The 13,406-nt window shown below is 57.7% G+C and overlaps 1 protein-coding gene across 4 annotated transcripts in view; it reads left to right on the forward strand.

The window, feature by feature from the left end:
- Positions 1 to 13,406, forward strand: part of CLIP2 (CAP-Gly domain containing linker protein 2) — a 74,853-nt gene that overhangs the window by 10,138 nt on the left and 51,309 nt on the right. For 3 of the 4 annotated variants that reach the window (XM_060649169.3, XM_060649172.3, XM_060649170.3), the window contains exons 2-3: positions 2,056 to 2,155; positions 10,963 to 11,152. In XM_060649169.3, the coding sequence (XP_060505152.1) occupies positions 11,029 to 11,152 (124 nt within the window). In that variant the 5' untranslated portion in view covers positions 2,056 to 2,155; positions 10,963 to 11,028. The remainder of the gene's footprint in view (positions 1 to 2,055; positions 2,156 to 10,962; positions 11,153 to 13,406) is intronic. The other variant, XM_060649171.3, reaches the window with a different exon arrangement.

The raw sequence follows: 13,406 nt of genomic DNA on the forward strand, positions 1-13,406 counted from the left end.
CTTGAGGTGTGTTGCTGATCTTTCCAACTTGATTTGTTGGACTTCTCTCTGCATTCTGAATATGAATCATTCTTGGAATGTAGGGCTTGCAAATGTTTTCCCCCTTCTGTGGCTTGTTCCTCACACAACACTGTCTCTCTGTCTCTCAGTGGTATCATTTGATGTACAGAAACTCTTAATCTTTTTTTTTTTAATTAAAAAAAAAATGTATTTAGGGGTGCCCAGGTGGCTCAGTCAGTTAAGCCTCCGACTTGGGCTCAGGTCATGATCTCGCGGTTTGTGAGTTCGAGCCCCGCATCGGGCTCTGTGCTGACAGCTCAGAGCCTAGAGTCTGCTTCGGATTCTGTGTCTCCCATCTTTCGCTACCCCTCCCCTGCTCACGCTCTCTCAAAAATAAACAAAAAACATTTAAAAAATTTGTTTTATTTTGAGACAGAGAGAGCAAGCAGGGGAGGGGCAGAGAGAGGGAGAGAGAGAATCCCAAGCAGGCTCTGTGCTGTCAGCGCAGAGCCTGACGTGGGGCTTGATCCCACAGACCATGAGCTCATGACCTGAGCCGAAATCAAGAGTCAGACACTTAACTGAGCCACCAGGTGCCCCCAAAAGCTCTTAATCTGGTCCAATTTATCCGTCCTTTCCCTGTCTTCTGGTACTTTCTGTGTCCTGTTAAGAAATCTTTGCATATCTCAGTCTTTATTCATGTCTCTTAAATACTGTATTGTTTTGCCTTTCACGGTTAGACCTGCTGTCCCTCTGGGATTGGTTTTCGTGTATGACGTGAAGTAAACATACTTGTCTCCCTTTGCTGCCCTGACAAATGACCACAAACACAGTGGCCCTCAAACAGCACAGATGTATTATTTTGGATTTATGGAGGCTAGAAGTCTGAAATGGATCTCTCCCGGCTAAAATCAGGATGTCAGCAGGGCCGTGTTCCTTCTAGAGGCTCAGGGAAGAATCTGTTTCTTGCCCTTCTCCAGCTCCTAGAGGCTGCCCGCATTCTTTGCCTGGTGGCCCCTTCCTCCATCTTCAAAGCTACCAATGTCACCCTGAGTTGTTGGCACGCTGCCATCCCTGTGATTCTGTCCCTCCTGCCTCCCTCTTGCACTTGTAAAGACGCTTGTGATCACATTGGGCCTGCCTGGATAATCCAGAATAATCTTCCCATCTGGAGGTCGGCTGACTAGCATCCTTAAATTCCATCTACAACCTCAGTTTCCCTTTGTCATGTGTAAGCTAACATCGTTAACACATTCCAGGGATGGGGACATGAAAATCGTTGGCGGGGGGCCATTGTTCTATCAACCACGGGTGGGTCATGATTTGTTTTTCCCCATGTGGTTATGGGGACCCAGAACCACTTGTTGTAAAGATCATCCTTGGCTCAGGGGTATTTTTTAAGTTGCTTGTGCAGATTCTAACCCTAGGCAGGAGGCCCGGCTGGCTGGGTTAGGGAGGAGACCCCGGGTGTTGGGATGTTTCCTGGCCTACGTGTGTTGGATGTAGTTGCAGCGAAAAGAGACTGGGTCAGGACACTGGCCTGGGAGACAGGACGCAGGAGCGCTTTCCTGCCTGTTCTGCCTAGATCGCTAGGTGACCTCAGCAGGCCCCTTCCCTCCCTCAGCCTCTGACCGCTTCTGGTCTCGGGGACCCCTCTGCCCAGCACACGTTTTCGGTCACTTGGACACTTGAATCTCACCGTCCTGTTCACTTGCTCTGTGATCATCAGCCTGGGCCTCGGTTTCCCATTCTGTGAAATGGGAATAAAGGTGGGTCGTAGGGCAACTTGAGTCATGTTGTTCCCAAGCCCTTCTCCTTGGGCCTGGCCGGGACCTCATCCAGCAGAACCAGGCTGCGTCAGTGGCAGGAGGGCCCCAGCTGTCCAGTCGCTGGGGCCGTGAGTGGCCCACAGTCAGGAGCGGGCTCTCGGGGCCATGGTTGTCCCCTGGTTCTGAACGTGCCAACTGTGTGTGTGTGTGTGTGTGTGTGTGTGCACGTGCGTGTGTGTATAAGGCCAGGAAGTATATTGACATCGGTGTCCCTTCCCCTCCCCAGACCCGACACAGCCCTGGTCCCCTCTGCTCTGCCGAGGACAGCATCTGAACCACCTCCAAGCCTGAGGGACGATGGCCGCGCTCCAGTGTGAGCAGCTCAGGTGAGACTGGCAGGCCGGTCACTCCCAGAGCTCCGTAGTCACCCCGGGCCACGGGCAGGACAGGGAAGATGCCAGCTTACAAACTGGGATCTACAGCCCTGAGCTCAGAGGCCGAGAGGTGCGAGGATGGTGAGCACGGGAGCCCCGTCTTCTGGACGGACTTGGCCCTGCTCGTCTCGCAGCCTCAGGCGCCGGAGAAGCTGGGGTCATCTGGGGCCCCGGGGCTGCCCCCTGCTCCGCCCCGCGGGTGCCCCGCCCTCCACGTCCATGCGGTCTTCCCAGCTTGGTTCCGGCTCCAGCTCTGCTGTGAGGCTCGGGCGGGTCCCTTCCCCGGGCCGGTTCTGGATGGCTGCCAGGCTCCTCGTACTCCCAGGGTGACCCCGCACCCCAAGCAAGGCCCATCACCACCCTCTCCCGCATTGGTCAGCGGCCATATGCGTGCCGGGCTTGCACCGCCTGGACTGGCTCCAGCGTCATCTGGGGCCTCGCTGACCGGGTGGGAGCGGAGGGTGGGTGTGGAGGCACAGGCACAGGCCGACGGGTGCCACGTCCCCGGCCATCCCGGGCCCGCCCGAGGGGCGGCTGGCACGGGGCTCCGGGCTTTGGCTTTCACCTCAAGCTGGCAGGACTCACAGGGAGGGGGGCCTGTCTCAGCCCCACCCTGCTCTGGGCTCCCTCCCACAAGGGGATTCTAGCCTCACCGCCGGTCAAATGCAGGCAGAGCGAGCCCCCCTTCCAAGCAGGATGGGACAAGCAGCAAGTGCCAGCTGGGAGTAGGCCTGTGCGGACGGTGGTCACGCCCGTCTGCTAGGTTCAGGGGTTGGGGAGGCACTGGGTTTCCAGTGCAGCCGTGAGTGCTGGGGTGCCTGCTGGGGCGGGGTTTGGTGAGCCTTGGCCTGGTAGTTGGCCCCCCTGGGGGTCACTGTCTGGTTCCTCAGGGCAGGTGTATACGACGAGGGGAAGGACTCTTCTGTCTTGAAAAAGAAATTTTTTTTAATTAAAAAAAAAAATGGCTATGAAATATTTTAGGCACTCAAAAAACAAAAAAAAGAAAAACGGGGCACCCGGGTGGCTCAGTCGGCTGAGCGTCCGACTTCGGCTCAGGTCACGATCTCACGGTCCGTGGGTTCGAGCCCCGCGTCGGGCTCTGTGCTGACAGCTCGGAGCCTGGAGCCTGCTTCGGATTCTGTGTCTCCCTCTCTCTCTGCCCCTCCCCTGCTCATGCTCTGTCTCTCCCTCTCTCTCAAAAATAAACATAAAAGAGAAAAGGACCTGACAGAATATGATGAACGCCCATGTACAGTCTGTAGGACTCAAGAAACAAATCTTATAAATAGAAATAAAGCCCCCAGTTACCCCCGCCCCAGCCCTGTCTCCACCCCACACGCTGGCTGCTGCATGGAGCCCCGTGATGTACGCCCAGCAGGTGCCTCCCAGGCCACGCCTCGCCGCCCCTGTTTGGGCTCCGCGCCCACTGGCCCCTGCTCCCCGCTCGCCAACTCTTGGTATCACCTGGCTTTTTGGCTTTTTGCCCATCTGATTGGGCGGGAAATGGGATCTCCTCGTGGCTCGAATTTGCATTTCCCTGCTGACTGGGAGGCCCGGTGGCTGTCCGGTCGCGTCCTCTCCTCGAAGGCTTCCTCGTCTTACCTGTCGGCTGTTCTTACCTGTCTGTCTGGGGTGCCCTCACGTCGTCCTCCGTCACGTCACGTACTGGTGGGTGCTCCCAGCTTGTGAGGTTCCTTGAACTTGGCCGTCCCCGGCGACTCTCCCAAGGGCCCCATCACTCTGCCCCTTACTGCCCCTCCCCAGGGTCCCTCGGGGACCTCACGCCAGCCCCCGCCTCCTCCCAGGTCCCTCCCAGTGGGACCCTGGGTGCTCCCTCTGCACCCACACTGTTTGCCACCAAATGCTGCTCGGCACCTCTCCCCTCTCTGTCCCCTCCAGCCCCCGCCTCTGCGCAATTCAGGCTGCATTGTCGTGTCCCTAATGTATCCCAGCAGCCCCCAGGACAGTGGCCTCCCCTCCCTCGCTCCCCCCAGTGTCCTCATCCCCTCCCGAGCGGTCTTGCCAGTGTGCACATCTGATGTGTCGCACCCCTTGTTTGACATCCTCCGTGGAGCTTCATCCATTGAGGCTGATGCCCGTGTGTGGCTGGGAGACCCCGCTGTCCCTCCCAGTCTCTGGATTAACGCCCCCGCCACGCACACGCGCACACGCACACACTTTAGCCAGTAAATCTCCAGCTGTTTGGCTGACCTGCAGAGCATGGCCTGCTCCTTGAGGTTCCCCTGCCTGGCCCCTGGTGTGCTGGGCTCCCTATTACAGAGCTTTCCCTTTCCGCCCCCAGGGTGTTGCTGCTGCGGCCTAAGCCTTAGGGCTTGCGGTGAGTGGTCGGGGGCCACACGACGTTCATCTGTGGGTGCCACATTGCCCGGCACTCAGATCACAGGGTCAGGAGAGGAGGGAGGAGTGTGGGCACCCTGGCTGCTGACAGCTGAGGCAGGAGGAAGGGGAGGAGGGGGAATCACCCAGAAGAGCCACCGCTGTCATTGGGGGTGGCAGGCCTGGACCTGAAGGCTGGGCTTTGGCCAGCAGCCCAGAGTGGTCTTGCCAGAGTGCCTCCCTCCAGCCAGAGGCCCCGGGTGTGAGTGGCGGCCGGGTCTCCGGTGCCGGATTCCTGGTGCCGGCCTCTTGCACGCCGGCCCCCGGGCATGGGCTTTCCACTGCCCTATTTGGCACCTTCCCCCGTTCCGTTGGGGCCACACCCTGGGCCTCCGATTGGCGGAAAGTTCTTGGGCCTCGTCCCCACTCAGACTGCGGCCCGCCCACCCCCTTGCAGCTGAAATGGAAACCCTGAAATGCAGCCCGGGTTTGTCTTCGGTAAATGGCGACTGAGGGCGGCACAAAGGGGGCCTGTTGGTCTGAATGCCGCCCGCCCTCCTCCGCCCCTCCCGCGCCCGCCTTGTCTGGGCCCTGAGTCCCTGGGGGAGGCGACGTGTGCACCCCGGGCCTCCCGAGAGCTCAATAGAGAGCGGTTGTGGCAGCTGCCCTTTCCCGGCGGCTCCCATGTGCCAGGCACTGGGCGACACCTGTAGGGCGTGTTCGGACTTGCTCATCTGTGCCCCCCACGGGGCAGCGGTACCTTCACTGGTACCGTCTTACGGGTGATGCAAGAGCCTCACGCTGGGCCAAGGACCCACAGCCACGCGTGGTGGTTGGGGTTTGGACCCACATCGCCTTAAGCCTGTTCCCTCCTGTCTCCCAGGCCTGCCCCGCCCCCCACAGTGTGGCCAGAAGCCAATTTATCCCCAGGTCCCAGCTTTTCCCAAGAAAGCCCTTCCTTCCTCTATCCCGTGAGGAGGGCTGAGTCACAAAGGGGTGATTGGCCCCAGGCTCCTCCCCTTCTTCCTGTTCACCATGTGTTCTCTCCTCCCCTCTCCCCTTCGCGCCGCCCCCCCCCCCCCCCCCCCCCCGGCTCTGGAGACCCTGGGGGGTGGGGGTGGCTGCCGGCCTGTCCTCCCTGGCCGTCCCTGAGTCACCACCCAGCACTGGTGGCGGGACCAAGCGAATGCAGCCGGCTCCTCTGGTTTCCTTTGTCGGCAAGGCAGCGAGGCCACGGGTCTCACAAAAGCTAGCCCGGGCCCAGGGAGGCAGAGGCGGGCCAGCCCCGGGTCTGGTTCCAGCACAGCCGCTGAGCGGCAGGTGACTTTGGGTGAGTCCCTGAACTCTTCTGAGCTTCCGGCGCTCCTCCCGTGAGACGGCTCCTGGCTCATCAGGGCTTGGGAGGACTAACAAGGCCACATTCCTTCGAGGGCTGGCAGGCACATTTCTGCATCCTGGAGGCTGCTGGGATCATCAGGGTCCGGGAGGGAGGAGGGCAACTGTGGGAGCCTCCGGAAGCCTCCCCTGGGAGGAGCGTGCTGGGGATTTGCGGCCTCGGGGGCCTTTGTCCTCTGGGCAATGGCAGGTGTGCATTCACACGAGGTTTCTGGATCATGGGCTCTGTGCCAGGCCCGGTGCTGGGACTGGGTCCTCAGAGAAGTTGTGGCCCCGCCCGGGGTTGCCCATGGGCTCCCAGGAGGCGAGATGAAGATAAACGAGAACAGTATCATCTCTCCTCGGCTCAGCGTGCAGTCCTGAGGTCTCTGTGAACCAAAGGTTCTGGGAGACTTCCTGGAGGAGGTGGCATTGGGCTAGGTACAGGGGAAGGGAGGCAGGTGGGAGAAAAGTCAGAGTGGAGTCTGGGAGGTGGGAAAGTGTCAGGTGGGTGGTGAGGGAATGCAAGTGGTGAGGGTGGCAGGTGCTGGGGACACCGTCTTAATGCCTGGGCCTTGCCTCAAAGGGCGTGCTGGCCAGCGGGCAAGTCAGACGGGCCACGTAAAAAGCCACAGCATCAGACTGTCAGCTGGGCTGCTCACCACAAGCCACTGAGTCCTACGTGCTGAGGAGGTGAGGGGGGCCTCCTAGGCCTGTCATCCCCTTGGGCCAGTGTCATTCATTCTTTCAACAGTGATCTATTGAGCACCTGTATTCACCGGGCACCCTTGTCAGGACTAAGGGTACCATAGTAAACAAAACAGACCCTAGTCCCTTTCCTTGATCAGTGGCAAAAAACAAAGGAGGCTGGAGATGGGGAGGACTTGGTAGGGGTTGTAATTTCAGAAGGGGACATTGGAGCAGATGCTCGAAGGACTTGAGCAACGAACATGGATATTTGAGGCAGAGGGAATCGCGTGTGCAAAGGTCCTGAGGCTGCAGTGTGCTTAGTGTGATCCAGGAGGGGCCAGAGGCCAGTGGGGCCAGTGTGAAGTGAGCAAGGGAGGACCGTAGTGCTGGAGGGAAGAGATGAGGAGGGCTTTAAAGACCCGCACACTAACGTCCATGGGGAGCCTTCGAGGATTTTATTTTTTTATATGATTTTTAAAAGTTAAGATTTAACTTCCCATAAAAACCATTTTAAATGTACGGTTTGATGACAGATTTGCTCCTTAGTATAAATATAAGTTGTACGGCCATTATAATCCATTTTTAGAACCCTTCTACCTTCTGGAAAGTTCTCTCATGCCTGTGTGCGGTCCATCCCTGTTCCCACCGCCAGGCAGCCACAGATCTGCTTCTGTGTTTATGGTTTTGAAATTCCCTATAAATAAGAATCAACACGTACTGTTTTGTGTCTGATTTCTTGCAGTTAGTGTAACATTGATGAGGGTGGTCAATATTGTTTCATATGTCATGGTCCTTATTATTGGTGAGTAGGGTTCTCTCGTATAGATTCACTGTTTTTCACTCACCAGTTGATGGATGTTTGGGTGTTTCCCTTTCTTGGCTATTATGAATAAAGTTGCTGTGAACATTGTTCCTTTTACAAATTTTTGTATGAATATGTGTTTGTATTCTCTTGAGCAGTTGGGTCATGTGGTAGGTATACAGTTAACTTTCTTTTTTTAAGTTTATTTAATTTTTTTTTTAATTTTTTTTTAACATTTATTTATTTTTGAGACAGAGAGAGACAGAGCATGAATGGGGGAGGGTCAGAGAGAGGGAGACACAGAATCTGAAACAGGCTCCAGGCTCTGAGCTGTTAGCACAGAGCCCGACACGGGGCTCGAACTCACGGACCGCGAGATCATGACCTGAGCCAAAGTCAGCCACTTACCGACTGAGCCACCCAGGCGCCCCTAAGTTTATTTAATTTTTAAGTAATCTCTGTACCCAGCGTGGGGCTTGAACTCACAATCCCCAGATCAAGAGTCTCATGCTTTACCGACTGAGCCAGACGGGCACTCTGGGTGTTGAAATCTTGTGTTCATTTTCCATGAGGTTGTTTGCCTTCTGATGAGTGAGTGGTGAGAGTTCTTTATGTGTTCTGAATATAAGCTTTTTGTTTTTGTTTTTTAAATGTGAGTTTGGGGCGTCTGGGTGTCAGTCAGGTGAGCATCTAACTTCGGCTCAGGTCATGATCTCAAGGTTTGTGAGTTTGATCCCCGCATCGGGCTTTCTGCTGTCAGCACAGACCCTGCTTCAGATCCTTTGTCCCCCTCTCTCTCTGCCCCTCCCCTGTTCGTTTTCCTTCTCTCTCTCTCTCTCTCTCTCTCTCTCAAAATGGATAAATAAAAGTAAAAAAAAAAAAAGAAACAAATATAAGTTTCTTATTAGATGTATAATTTGTAACATTTCTCTCTGGGAGAGTTTTAGGCAGAGAAGGGGCCCAGAAGGCATGCACAGGGGGCTCCTTCCATCTCCTAATCCCAGCAGGAGGGTCCTCGGTCACACACGTGGGGCCCCGCATCAGGATTTCCTGGGTCAGAGGCCCCCCTGCTAAACTGCTGGAACAGGCCAGTTTGGCACCCGCAGGGTGGGATATTCGCTGTCCCCAGAGAGCATGCTCATTCGCCCCTGCTGGCTCAGCGAGTCGCTAGGGCTCGGGCTCGGGGGTGTCGACACAGCCTAACCCCAGCCTAACCCAGCCGGAGAGGGATGTCTGCAGTTCCCCGGGGCACGCGCTTCCTAGAGGGCCGGGTTCTGGGGAGCCAGGGAGTAGCCTCATACTCTAGCTGGTTGAGTGACTCCTGGGCCCCAGAATTCCGGGGGTCCGGGGGTCAGAGTCGTCCATCGGGGGATTGGCATGTTTGGTTTGGCCGGCTCCAGGACCAGACTAAGGCCGGCAGCCGTGTCTCCTGTTGGCTCACCTGGGTGTGTAGGTGGGTGTCCCCGCTGTGCGCCTTGGGGGGGAGCGTGCTTGTCTCTGCTGTTAGGGCTGTCCAGCCCCGCGTGAGGAGCGGCTCCTTCCCACGACTGTCGCTTGTTCAGCCTGCTGACCTGAGAGCCGTTCTGAGGGCACCGTGCAGACTCCCGCCCCGAGCACTGTGGGTTGGCTACTGTATTCGTCAGAACTTTTTTTTGGTTGCAAGCGACCGTGTCCCTCAAGTAGGTTTAGGCGAAGAGAGAAAAGGATGCCCGTGCATGAGGATTTGTGGACTGGTGTTGAGTGCAGAGCTCAAGTGACCAGCTTCAGGCTCAGCTGGATCCAGGCCCTCCAAATCCAGCAACTCGGCTCTGCTCTCTCCCTGTTGGCATCATTCCCTGACAGGCTTCTCTGTGCAGTAGCTGGGATGGCCCTGTAGTCCCTGGCGTCCAACCCACACCCAGGCAGCCCCCAAGAAAGGAAAGAACCTTCCTAAAGATAAAGGCAGCCAGAGTCCAGACCCTGGTGCTCTTTAGGCCGTATGATCTTTCCTTAACTAACCACAGGGGCTCTGGCCAGGCCTGGGTCATGTGTCCACTCCCCGCATGTGCGGCAGGGTCAGCCTCTAGAAGTCTTACGGATCGGGGCACCGGGGTGGCTCCGTCGGTTAAGCGTCCGGCTTTGGCTCAGGTCACGATCTCACGGTTTGTGAGTCCGAGCTCCATGTCGGGCTCTGTGCTGAGAGCTCAGAGCCTGGAGCCTGCTTCGGATTGTGTCTCCCTCCGTCTCTCTCTGCCTATCTCCGGCCCACGTTCTGTCTCTTTCTCTCAAAAATAAATAAACCTTAAAAAAAATTTTAAAAGTGTATAGAAGTGTTACGGATCAAGAGCGGAGAAAAGGTTCTCTGAAAGGGAGTAACATTCTGGGTCCACGGACAGGGTAAGGAGGTGGCTAGACGAGCATCTCCTACTGCCCCAGAGTTCAGCAGCCAGAGGACGCTGATTTCCTTCTTCCCAAGGTCCCCGGGGGGGATGCTTTTGCCCAGAATCCTCCACCCATCTGGCGGTGCTCTGTATCCTGTCTCCTGAGTGGACAGCGTGCTCCCCAGACAGAGCCCCGCAGCTCTGGGACAGGACAGGGCCTGGCCCCCGGTGAGCCCTCCATGAACATCTGGTACAAGAGAGGGTGTGTGCGCAGGAAAGCGGAGGGGGCGGCCAGGGGACAGTGGGTCTGTCTTGCCCGCCTCTCCTCCAGTCCCCCCGCAACCAGCCAGCCCCCTCTTGCCGGCATCTGGTGCCCTGAGTCGATTGCCTTGGAGACGAGGCTTTCTTGTGTCAGGACGCACCTTTGTCAAATGCTGCCGCGTCGTGTTCCTATCCTGTCCTCTGCTTGCTTGGAAAGGCAGGGGCTGTGATGGTGGAGGGCGGGCAGAGGGCATGGTAAGTCCATCCGGGCAGGGGGCCGAGGCAGGCGTAGGTGTCTGTGTGCACGAGCCCCCACACCTGGCGTGGAGTGGGCAGGTGCTGGGAGGGTGGGCACAGGGGCTCTGGGGTGACAGGGTGGAACCGTGATTGAATTAGGTGTCCCCCTGTCCACCCCGCATCGGGAGAGATATGAATCATTGGCTGGTCCTAGAGGGTCTAGGGGCCATCGAAGAGTGACACCCGCCCCCGCCCCGCCCCCGGCTGGCCTCGTGTGCCAGAGTCTGTACCGGCCCGTGCTCTGTGAGCGCCACACTCAGCCGTCGGTGGCTGGGCCGACCTGTGTGGTCCTGATGGAATGCTGTGGGGGCTAATACAGCTGTTGCGACAGACCGCCCGCCCTCCCCCACCCCACCAAGCCAGCTTGCTCCTGACTCTCGCCTCCCGGGCCCAGGAGGTGGGCAGAGAGAGCACTCCCGACCTCGGGGGCCCGCGGACCAGGACACATGTCGGGCAGGCCACACTGGGCCCACACTTGATGCTGCTGCTGCTCAGGGCCTCAGTTTCCCCGTCTAGGAAAAAGGGGTGGGGTGGTCCCTGGCCCACTGGGTAGGGGGTGCAGGAATCCTGCTGCGTCACCATCGGCGTGCCCCGACAAGTGGTGACATTGTGACGCGATCCCTCTCGTCTGCCTGCAGGTGAATGAGGATGACGGAGAGGACGTGACCCCGCGGACCTTTATCCACACGCCGAGTGGCCCCACCATGCAGAAGCCCAGCGGCCTGAAGCCCCCCGGCCGCGGGGGGAAGCACTCGAGCCCCGTGGGCCGGACGTCCACTGGGTCGGCCGCGGTGTCGGCTGCCGCGGTGGCCACCGGCTCCAAGGAAGGTGCGCGGGGCCGGAGGTGGTGGGTGAGGGGCCGGGCGTGGGGAGTGCTTCTTCTGGAAGAGCCGCTGGGCGGGGGGCTAACGGTACGTGGAAGTTCTCCTTTCTGTCCGGCTGCGATCCTTCTCATAGTCAACTAGCACCAGGCACCGATGGATGCTTTACGTGCATCGCTCTGTCTCATGCTCCCTAACTGGGAGGCGGGACGACTGCTGGCTGCCCTCGGGGACAGGGGCCCCTGGGATCCTCCTAGTGAGCCGGCCCCATCTTCCGCCCGCCTTCTTGTCTGCCACCCAGAACCACGCCCTTCAGCCTTCCCGTATCTGACCCCTCGTCTTCCTGCTGGTGGGCGGACGTGAGGGCCGGGGCCGGAGGCTGGAGGCTGGGGGCACCGGCCCCGACAGCAGATGGATAGAGGACAGCTGTCTGCTTGTGTGACGGTGCAAGTGAGGTGGTCCCGGGTGGAATATTTAGGAAGTTTGATGCAGAGGTTAAATTGCCTGTAATCCCACCCCCTATCGGCCAGACTGGTCCTTCGGTTTATGTTCTCCTTCTTTTCTGAATCGTCTGCCATCATGCCGCGTGTATAATTTGAAAATCTGCTTTTTTTTTCTTTTAATGTGATCAAGCGGATTTTTCCGTGTCATTTTTAATGGCCGTAGAATATCCGGTCCAGTCAACAAATACAAGTCAAAGGCCTGCTTTGTTGACACGGTCTTAGCCATCCGAGTTCTCATTCTGAGCAAAAATGGATGTGGGCCCAGCCCTCGGGGCTGCCGGTCTGGCAGGGGGGGAGGCTGAGTGTCATGAGATGCTAGAACTGGGGACTGACCAGGTCTGGGAGGTCAGCCCCGAGGAGGGGGACATGTGAGCTGAGGTCTGGAGGGTGACAGTTTACTAGTTGAAAAGGGGAGGGTATTTTAGGCAGAGGGGACAGCTCGTGCAAAGGTCCAGTGGCAGAACAACGCATGGCAAGAGACTGGCATGTGGCCAGTGACAAGTGTGCTGGTGGGAGAGCGTGGGCCAGGGTGGGGGCAGCTTGGGGTTGTCCGAGTCATTTCACTTCTGTCATAATAACAACGGGAAGCCGTTGTTTTAAATCAAAAGGAATAGGATAAAAAAAGAATGGGAAACGTGTTCTTAACCCATCCTTTGCAGTTGGGGATGATTCTTTCTTATTTTTCACTTTGATAAACGATGTCGTGATGAATGTCTTGGGGCACAAATCCTTGCTTTGATTATACTGCAGCTGGCAGGGTAAGACACTGTCCTCCCATCTGATTGGTATAGAAGTTTAGGGAGACAAAAAGTAATAGCCAGGGACCAGACTAGGCAATTTGGGCCCTGGGTGGGGTCAGGGAAGGTTTGAGCTGGCAGAACCAGGGCCCCGGCAGAGACCGACAGCCAGGGTGGGAGGGTAAGGAGGTTGCACGGTGTGGCCCATGCACGGGCCCCTGCCAGCAGGGCTTGCCCGGAACAGCCTGCTGGAGGCCCAGACTTGCTTTCCGACGTGGCAAAGCCTTCTTTACTCATGGGAGGCATTCCTGAGCACTGCGAAGAGGCCGGAGAGAGGAAATGAAGGGGAAAGGATGTTCCAGGTAGATAGAGTGATGCAAAGGCCCTGAGGCCGGCGTTGACTTGGTTTGAGGCGTGGTTAGAGAAGGAAGGGAGACAAGCCTGGGTGGAGAGGAGTCTGACGTGAGGTTGGGAGGGCGGGAGAGGCAGATTGCCAGATGGCGGAGGGCAGGAGTTTGGGTTTGTTTTCAGAGTGACGGGAGCTGTTGGAGGAATGGCCGGGCGCTCACATCCCTCAGCCCGCTGTGCGGAGGACAGATTGTGGGGGTTCTGAGCCGGGTGGTGAGACCATCGAGGGAGGCATATGTGGCCGCCCGGGAGAGGATGCCTGCGCTCGCTGCCAGGGCTGGGAGAGGTCAGGGGCTGACCACCAAGAGTGGGCCATCAGGGAAGGCTTCCCAGAGGAGGTGGAATGAGCTCAGCCTTCAGAATGGGAGGAACTGAAACATGGAGTGGAGGAGGAGGAAGGCCGGCCGGCAGTGGAGGAAGAGCATGGGCAAAGGCACTATGTGGGCTGAGCTTGGGCCAGTAGGGGGGTGAGGAGGTGGGGGTTGTGTAGCACCTTCTCTGGAGAAGGTCACCAGCCAGGCCTCACCCTCTTGTCTACTGGAGAGAGAGCCCCGTAGCACCTTCTGGGGTTATTTTCATCATTTCTCCCTCCCTGATCAACAGGGGCCTGAAT

This window comes from Panthera onca, chromosome E3, assembly GCF_046562875.1.
Source record: "Panthera onca isolate mPanOnc1 chromosome E3, mPanOnc1 haplotype 2, whole genome shotgun sequence".
In the NCBI taxonomy this organism is placed as follows: domain Eukaryota; kingdom Metazoa; phylum Chordata; class Mammalia; order Carnivora; family Felidae; genus Panthera; species Panthera onca.